We start from the raw sequence: 9,748 nt of genomic DNA, 5'->3' as shown, positions 1-9,748 counted from the left end.
GGCGCAGGGACGGGGCGGGGGCGACGAGGAGGCGGGGTCTAGGGTCTGCGGCTCCCTGGGTGGGGAGCGGGGTCTGCTGCGGCCGGGGTCGGTGTGGGCCACGGTCGGGTCGGGCAGGGCCTGGATCCTGTGGGCTGGGTGCCGGGTGCTGGGAATGAGGGCCATGGAGGGGCCGGGGTCGGAGTTAGCGCCGGGGTGGGGCCTGGGAGACCAAGTTCTGAGCGGGCCGGGGTCTGGAGCCAGGAGTTGGGGTTGGATGGCGGTGTGGGGGAACCAGATTCAGAGTAGGGATGGGCTTCGATCTGGATCCGGGGTCGCGGGGACGGGGGTCCTGGGTACCGGTTCAGAGTGGGCGTGGGCCGGGGTAAAGCTGGTTCTGGGGCCCGGGTCTCGAAGGCTCCAGGTGTAGGCCCCGGCCCTCAGCTCGTCCCTCTCCTAGTGGAGCCCTAGGTAAACGCACCTGGACCGCGGGGCAAGGCGCAGGCTTCCCCTGTTTGCAGGCAGGATAGCCCTGGAACGCCGAGGGCTTGGTGGGGGTCTTGCCGAGACCCTTCCCGGATACCCGGAGTGCTTTTCCCACCTTCTGAAGCTGACAGGTCACGAATCTGAACTTTGAGGAGCTACTCCTTATGGAATTTTGTTTTTGAACAGCAACAGGTTTTTGTGGGAGCACGGGGCTCCGTGGTGATGGGAGAGGTTCCCACTAGTGTGGGGGCCACATGTCTCCCCACTAAGCCCAGCTCTGGGCTTTGGCAGTGAGCTGGTGGGAGGCCTGTGGAGTAGGCCTCCTGTGCGGGGCTGGGTCCAGGTTCCTTGTAGGAGAACAGTTTTAGGGAAATTAACTGATTATTTTTGTGTGTGAGAGATTTCAGAGAATCGTAAAGCTCGATGGAATGTTGGCAAGTTCTCTCGCTGACTGTGTGGAAGGCTTGGGTTTTGTGTCTCTTAAGAGTAGAATTGAGTCAAAGCCAGAGTGTGCAGCCTCCAGGGCCCCCTGGTGCAGGTGGGTGCTGGCCACTGCCAGGCACCTGGGTAATCAGAGCTGCTCTGTCAGGTGCTTTGTCGCCCCTGTGGCACAGGGTTCCCTGAATGGGGGCCAGGGGAGCCTCAGGACCCAGCAGTGACACCAGAGAAGCATCCAGGACACCCTGACTTGAGTCTGATTACTTCCTCTTCTGTGGCTTTTCTTTAAAGTCTTTGAGGGGCGGTCTGGCGTCCTGGCTCAGGCAGCTCTGCTTTCTAGCTTGTTTGCCATTTCTTTATTTATGCTTTAACTGTGCCTGAGCTCAAAGTTTGTGAAACCCAAACTCCTGGTAGTGCGGCCTGCTGCCTTGCTGAGATGGTGGCTGCTCAGCCTAGAGTGCTGGCGGAAGTCCCACCCGCCTGCTGCCATTGGTGCGAGGGCTCCCTGTGCGGGGCGGCGCGGTGGGGCGGCCATTGGTCTGTGTACTTGGCAGAGACAGGCGTCCCCGGAGAAGCTGGGGAGGCGCCAGGGTCTGTTGCTGGCATTGCTCAGCCTGACTCCCTGGGCAAGAAGGCAGAGCCTTTCCCAGGTGTGCTTATCTGCAGAAGATGCCATGAAGAGTTTAGGGGTTCATACCACCCTGCAGTAATAGGGTGAGCTCACTAGGCAAGACATCCAGAGGAGCTCTCTAAATATTAAGGCTAGTGTCAGTGTGTACTCAGAACGGCTGAGCTCCTTTTTAATTGTAAGATTGATTTAAACTTTCCCCCGTGAATGTAATCTGTACCCACTATATGCTCAGGATTTTGACCAATGTATGAGCAAGTGTTTGGAAACTAGGATTATAATAGATTTAAGGTACTTTCTTCCATATAGGTTTCTGGACATGGGCTAATTTTGTCTGCACATATTTTGTTTTAGATAAGTTTTTTTGGTTTGTTTTTGTTTTAGATAAGCTTTTAACCCCTGCTTGGGCATTATATAGACTAACGTAGTAGTGAGTCATTGATTTACTGACCCCTTTACTTGACTGTCTCATATTTTGGGAAAATGCCCAAGAATTTTGCTATAAAAATGTATCCGCATCCTAAAGAGAGAGCAGGAGTTTTAAATATAGTGACATCCTCCTTCTCGCTCCCCCCAAAAGAAAGAAAAGTGATGTCTTTCCTCATGGAAGAGGAAACATTACATTCTCTTCCTCAATCACCACTCTCATTTTTTGATAAAGTTGCCTGTTTATAAGCTGAGAGGAGAAGGAGGCTTTCAGAGGAGACCAGTAGTGGCAGAAGCGCCCCGGAACGGGCAGGTGAGAAAAGTTATAACCAACAGACAGAATTCTGGAGCTATTAGGGAGTTGCTTCATTTCCCCTGAGGGGAGTACAGTGCTCACTTTACAGGATGATTCTGTTAGAAAAAAATTCTGTTCAGCATTCTGTGAGGGAGTGAAGCAGTGTGTATTCTTTTTAAAAGGTGGCCATTAAAATGTTTAATTTATAACTATGATGATATATCACTGAATACCTGCTAGAATGTCTAAAATCAGCAGTTCTGGCTGCAAGTGCTGGCAGTAACACTGAACAACTGGAACTGTCCACTGCTGATGGGATCAAAGGAGGGCAGCCACCTGGAAATCAGCTCTTGGCTTTTTTTATAAAGTTGAACACACAGTTACTGTACCATCAAGCCAGCAATCCTTCTGCTGGGCATTTACCTAAGGAAACTTGTTCACAAGAACCCAACTTGAATGGTCACAGCAGTTTCACTCGTAACAGCCATCAACTAGACTCCGTCCACTTATCCTCCAATAGGTGGGCAGCTAAGCTGTGGCACCTCTGTACCACACAGAACTTCTTAGCAGGCAGAGAAGGAAGGTGATATATAGCAACCTGGGTGAATCTTGGAGGGTTTGTGTGGCGTGAAAGAAGAGGGATATGAATGCTGTTCATGTAACATTCTTGGGAAGGTAAAACTGCTGGGGCCTGGTGGGTGGCTACCCAAGAGGCGGGGGAGGAGGGTCGCAGGAAGACCTCTGTGCTTGGGTGCTGTGTATACTTGTGGTGCTGGGATGTGTTTTAAAATCAGAACTATGTCGCAGGTGACTAAAAGTTAATTTGACAGTGTATTTTGTATTTTCTAAAAGATTAAAAGTTGGCAGAAGAATTGACATGAACATTTTTATTCTATAATGCCAGGTATATGAGGTTTCTCTGGAGAAAATTGACCATTTAATGGCCTTTTCATGTTCTGTAGTCTGACAAAAAGGCTTATTTCCTGTCATCCTTGTGCAGACGAGTCTTTTGACTTAGAAGAATAAATCTTTGAGGCAAGGTAATTGGCAATTTTGTGCAGGAATAATTGCGTTTCTTGGCCATTTGAAGTTGCCCCACTGTGGATAACCTGCTTTGGTCACTTTCTCACTTCCACTGTGCTTAGATCCTACAAGTTCAGAATTTTTCCTATTATGTGCCCTGAGTCATTATAACCTTTGAAACTTCCGTGAGGGATCGGTGTTGATTTAAAAATGTTGGTGGCAAGAAATCCTGGGTTTTCCTGAATGTTTCTGTGAGAGCCGTGTGGTCTTTAGGTGTAGTATGCACCTTTTTGTCTGACCTGAACCAGGGTCTGGTGGGCTTTATAGGTCTCAGGTGAGTGGGAGAATATGTGATCCTGTGCGGCTTGTGATTTGGGAGTAGTGATTTGTTTCCTTGTGATTCTGGTAAGGTGGTGGCAGACTTAGAAGGTGCCAGGTCCTGCTGGGTTTTTGACACTCCATTTTGTATGTGAAGGGAATGGCCTGCTGAGTAAGGGACATCTGGGGACATGTAGTCAGTCCCCTCTTCAGAAGGAAGTATCCTGCTAGAGTCAAAGTTCAGTTTCTTGTTGTGTAAGAACTCCTGGGTGTGTGCCCACCTTCAGTTCATGCCCAGGTCAAATCTGATAGCAGAGCACCTCCACTATTTGTCCCACTGAGAATGTGGAGTGATGTTTGTGTATACAGTACAAACTAGCACTATATCATATTCTGAAAGACCTCAAAGTGACCAGGGAGTGACTGGTCTACTGTAGAACTGAAGTTGGTCATCCATTTAACATACTTATTTTGAAATATTTATTTCCTTTTGTGTACTACCAGTTTTGTCATTTATTTTACTGGGCACAGTGCCCTCAAGTTTCATTCATGTTGTAACATTGTGTCAGAATCCCATTCCTTTTTAAGGCTGAATAATATTCCATTATGTAGGTGGACCACATTTTGTTTACCCATTCTTCTGCCTGGGGGATATTTAGGTTATCCCTATTTTTGGCTGTTGTGAATCATGAATAATGCTACTTTGAACATGGGTATACCAAGATGTGATTTCAATTCTTTTGGGTATACAGCCAGGAATAGAATTGCAGGATCATTAAATGGCACCGTATCATTTTCTACAGTGGTTGCCTATGTGCATTTTATATTACCTATTATGGAAATATAGCTTTAATTTTAACATTAACATCACACAATAGAATATGCAGTGATTTGCATTTTATAAGTATGGAAATTTTTTCCTGTGTCTGTATGTAGGGATCTGATACAAACAACGCTTGCATAGTGGCCCCTAATTTATCCAACAACAAACTTCTACAAAATGGCACACACAGGCACATACTTGGTATCCAGGGTGGGGATGTTTTAAAAGATACATGGCCAGGCCTCCAGATTTTTAAAGAAAGTCAGAAATTCAGATTTTGAAGTTACCCTGTTTAAAAAATACGGTTTAAGCTAAGCAAAATGGACTCCAAGTTTAACTCAGCTCTTTAGCCACACCCTGATTGTGATTGCAGCAACAGTCTTTGTGACCATTTGTCATCCTTGTCCAAATCTTTGCCTTTTTGTTTAAAGTTAGACATGTCAGAGCCCATTCTTTTCCATTCTCCTCCTTGAACCTGTTACTTCATTCCTGGGGTTACTGAAACAGGACTTTCCATAAAGGCACCATTCTTGCCCTTCTCCACTATGAGTTCTTCCTTCTTAAGCCCCAATATTTCTTTTGCGGTCAGTACCATCCACAGAAGCTTTGAACAGCTGATGGCTTCAGGCACACATTTTGTCCTCCAAGACTTAAGCACCTGGTTTTTTCGCACTTAGAGATGGTTCCTGCTACATCTCGTCCAATACATACACAACATTCTCATCCTGTGTGTGGCTTCAGACCCTTTAATTCCAGAATCATGTGTCTCATGTTGCCTGCTCTGGAGCTGGGACCTGGTAATTGGTGTAGCCAGGCTGTCAGTCTGAGCCTCCAGTTACACATCCCTCTCTAGCCTGCTGACCTGCTCCTCTTCCTCTTTCACTTTCCCCTCTCCTCTTCTGTCCTCTGCTGAGCCTGCCAGTGATAACAGGCAAAACCTTCTTCCGAACTCCTTAGTTCAGACGTCCAGACCGTTCTGCAGTCGGAGCCTTCCATCTGCCTTCATGCAGCATGGTTCCTCTTTGGTTCTCTCCCACACTCTACACCAAGCTGTGTTGTCTCTCCAGATGTTTACTCCCGACTTCGTGGCTGTTGCTCCCTTGTCTAACTACCCACTGTGCTTAACACTCATACTTTTAAAGTCCTTGTCAAATGCAAGCGTCCTTCTTGGACCTCTTCTGGTGATCCTAGGAGGACTGGGAGTAACAGCATCACCTGTATCTGCAGGTCCTTTCTTGCAGGTGCTTCCCTGAGCTGCCACCATGCCCTGCCTGGCCAGACCACTTGCTGTGGGAGCCCAGCGACCAGGATTTACTCCTCTGTCCTTTTTATGTTTAGGACTAGCGCTTCGCTTTTTAATCAAGGCATTTGTTCTACTTATATACCTGGATCAGTTATATGAGTTCTGTTTCTTCACATTAAATGTCTTATATTCCCTTCCTGGCGAGTTCTTCATTTAGCAGATGTCTGTGTGAGTTTACTGGCCAACCCTGGAGGAGAGAGATTACAGGGAGGGATGACCTTCACTAGTGACATTTTGGGGGGCTGGGCTTGTTAAAGTCTTCCCTGGTAATGTTTGGAACTTGATTAGAGCCGGATAACAATGTGTTTAGTCAGTAAAAATGATTGAGTTGTTCTCAGTGGGGGTGGTCTGGGTCATGTCTAGAGATGTTGTTGGTGGTCACAGCTGAGCGACTGCTAACCGTGGGCAGCCGGTGGGCAGAGACGAGGGTGCTGGCCGGACATTCTCTAATCATAGGACAGGAAGTGCCTATGTGAACAGATCAAAGAATTCCTAAGCGTTGGGCTTGGTAAGACCCTACAAATATGGGAAATAGAGACTTCTAAAGACACCAAGAAAAGTCATAAAAAATACAACTGCATTTTCTAGAGTAAAATACACACACACACATTCCAGCCTTAATAAGCAACCAGCTGTAGGAATAAATGTCAAATGCCATGTAATGTGAAGAAGAGCTACTTCATTAAAAGCAATTTTATCCAGGTATAATTGACATATAAGGTTATAGTTCAACATTATGATTCAATATGTATATATTGCAATATGATCATCACAGTAAGTCATACATCTAGTTACATATTTTCTTGTGATGAGCACACTTAAGATCTTTCTCAGTGACTTTCAAATAATATGATACAGTAATATTAACTAGAACCACCATGATGTACTTTACATCACCAGGCCTGACTGACGATAACTGGAAGTTTGTACTTGGTGACAAACTTTTTTTGTATACCTTTATCCTGTAATCTGAGGAGGAGATGCTTTAGAACTTGAAAAATAAAAGACTTATTCCAATGAATTAGACAAAAAAAAATTCAGAATAGAACAGTTATACATGAATTAGAGCTTAGATAAAAACGTTTTAAAGTTTTCCAAGTGTCTCTAGATAGCTGCATCATTTCATTTTTATTTATGTTCATGTTTCCTCTGAAAAGTAGCCCTCTGACGGCATGGCCTTGCCTTGCAACTAGCTCTTATCAACTGACCTGTGGTCAGTGTTCACAATATATTCAGTAAGTGGACAGGTAAAGTACCACTTGTTAATTTCTTGCTCCATTTGTGCAGGGGACATGAGAGGCAGAACTTTGCAGAAGTTTCACTTTGTGTCCCCAGAGCTGACAGTCTGAAAACCTGTCTCCTCCTATCCTCGGCACAAAGGATTTATCTGTGAAAGCCTGTTCACTTTGGAGCTAGCTGAGGATATGAAAGTGTGACCACTTAAGGGAATTGGCTAGATTTAGCCATCTTTTCTCTCTTGTTACACCTGTTTCTGTCAGCATTATTTCTGGGCATCTGAGGGCTATGTGGGCACACTGCATTATGTGGAAAGGTAAATCTACAGTAGTTGGGGACAGTGACCTAGAAACATAACCTCTTTGTTTCCTAGACATTTGGTATTACTGCTTAGCTCTGGAATAAACTAACTTCTATGAAAAGATTGCACCTCCCATGTTATTGGTGTTTATCATTTAGTGTAGGCAAATGTGCAGAAGAGTTGGCTTATTGAAGTCTGAATGATGTTGAATTTGCTAAGAGTGATAAGGACTGGGGCGGGGGCTTCACTGGACTTTGGAGTGAGCATAGGCATCATGATTTATCAGTTTCTTGTTCATCTGAGCCAAGAAGTACAGAGTTTGCAAGGGTCAACATCTTGAAATAAGTTGTATTAATCTTAGATTCTTTTTCCTAAATTCTGAAATCTAAATTTTTTTAATAATTTATTTTTACATCATTTTGTGCCTTTTTTCCATCTCAGTTGTAACCCCCATGGGCTTCCCGTCACCAAATCACCCATGTGCCCTCACCATAGTCCAGTGCACTTCCCTCCCTCTACCAGTTTTGATCCCATTCCCCATTCCAACCCCGTAAAATGTGTCTGGTATGTAGTTGTTTATTATTATTACTATTTTCTCGCCTGATCCGTTATACTCCTGCTATGAGTGAAACCATCCAGTATTTTTCCTTTTCTTTCTGGCGTATTTCACTAAGCATGATCTTTTCCAGCTCCATCTATGTTGCTGCAAAAGACATTTGTTTATTTATTTATTTTTTTGGTTGCTGAGTAATATTCCACTGTGTATATGTACTACATCTTTTTAATCCAGTCATCCACTTTTGGGCATTTGGGTTGTGAAACCTAAATTTTTATTATATTTTTGAATTAGATTTTTAGCAAGAATACTGTTGCTGGGATCAGCCAAGTCATTAGGTATAGTATAAATATAGTTGACTGAGAGTAGATACTGAGTACAGATAAAGGTTTCCTTGACTCCTTTTTTTTTTTGTCATTAAGTTCATAAAGCTTACTGTTCTTTATGACATTCATTCACTGTTTTACCAAAGAAAGGAAACAGTTTTATCATTGATTAAACCTTATATGGACATTGCTTCACAGATCAGATGCTAAAGAGATTACAAAGACAGAAAATCCTTACCCTCTGTGAGGTGGCAGATACCAGCCATTACATGTATGTAATTGTCACAGCCCAGAGGGAAATGAAACTTCCAACTTTTGGCAAATAGGAAGTTCCATCTTGGAGCCAAGTGCTCAAGTCTCTGGAGAAATGGGAAGGTGGGTGCTGCACCCTTCTTATTATATTTTATTATATATTTTTAAATGTGATGAACTTTGCATAACAAACATTTTACCATTTTAAGTGTACAGTTCAATGTTACTAAATACATCGACATTGTTGTCTCATCACCACCATTTGTCTCTGGCATTCTTCATTTTACAATATAAAACTCTGCCCCCATTATATAACCTTCTGTTTTCTCTCTCTTGTTCTTCCTCCTGCCCTGAACCTCTTTGTTTCTATTCTCAGAATCTTTTTGTTTCTATGAATCTGATGACTCTAGAATCCTCGTAATTGGAGTAGTAACAGCACTTGTCCTTTTGTGATTGACTTGTTTTATTGAGCATGTTTCCTTTAAGGTTTTATCTATGCTATGGCATTGTGTCAGGAGTTCCTTCATTTTCAAGGCAGAGTAATATTCAATGGTATGGATGGACCACATTTCGTTTGTCCATTCAGTGGACACCTGGATTGTTTCTACGTTTTGGCTAGTGTGAATATTGCTGTTTGCGCTTTCAGTTCTTTGGGGTATATATCCAGGAGTAGAATAGCTGCATCACATAGTTTAATTTTATATTTAATTGTTGGAGGAACTGCCACACTGTTTTTCATAGATGCTATATCACTTTATATTCCCACCAGCAGTGCTGGGTTTCCACTTCCCATCTTTGCAATGCTTGCTTGTTTATTTGTCTTTGATAGTAAGCTGTTTTAATGGGTGTGAAATGGTATCTCTTGTGATATTGATTTATGTTCCCTAATGACTAGTGAAGCTGAGAATCTTTTATGTTCCATGTCCTTATTTTAAAAGAAATTATTTTCCCTTGCTTTTAAGACCACGGTGATCAAATCTTATAGAATTAACAGGAGATACAAAGCTTCTTCAGCTATAATTTCAAATTTCTGAAGGGAGAGGTTTCCTTTTAGGGACGTTGCTGATGTAGCCAGATTATTACATTTGCCCTTATAAAGTAAACAATAGCAATAAAAGTCTCTACCAATCTGGAGTTGATATGTTCACATTCTTCAGCTGAACTTAGCCTGTGTATGTTTTACTCACCTAATACCCAGTGGCTAGAGCGGAAAGGTCAAAGCCTTTTTATTTTTTAACAAAAGAATTTAGGTCATCTTATATCCTCTTTAGTTGAGCTTGACTAAACATCCCTGAGCTGGTATAAAATTATTCTAAAGAAGAACTGCATATAGTACTTTTTACTTTATATCCGAAAAA

The 9,748-nt window shown here is 43.4% G+C and overlaps 1 protein-coding gene across 2 annotated transcripts in view; it reads left to right on the top strand.

The window, feature by feature from the left end:
- The window catches only part of LOC101622337 (constitutive coactivator of PPAR-gamma-like protein 1), a 79,392-nt gene that overhangs the window by 616 nt on the left and 69,028 nt on the right, over nucleotides 1–9,748 (top strand). Inside the window, exon 2 of one of the 2 annotated variants that reach the window (XM_012726465.1) lies at nucleotides 8,195–8,200. The exons of the other annotated variant lie outside the window; for it this stretch is intronic. Within the exon in view, the coding sequence (XP_012581919.1) occupies nucleotides 8,195–8,200 (6 nt within the window). The remainder of the gene's footprint in view (nucleotides 1–8,194; nucleotides 8,201–9,748) is intronic. 2 annotated transcript variants of the gene reach the window in all.

Source organism: Condylura cristata, unplaced genomic scaffold (assembly GCF_000260355.1).
Source record: "Condylura cristata isolate star-nosed mole 26May11 unplaced genomic scaffold, ConCri1.0 scaffold00017, whole genome shotgun sequence".
NCBI lineage: Eukaryota > Metazoa > Chordata > Mammalia > Eulipotyphla > Talpidae > Condylura > Condylura cristata.
Note: the sequence above shows the minus strand (reverse complement) of the source record. Positions and strands in the feature narration are given on the sequence as shown.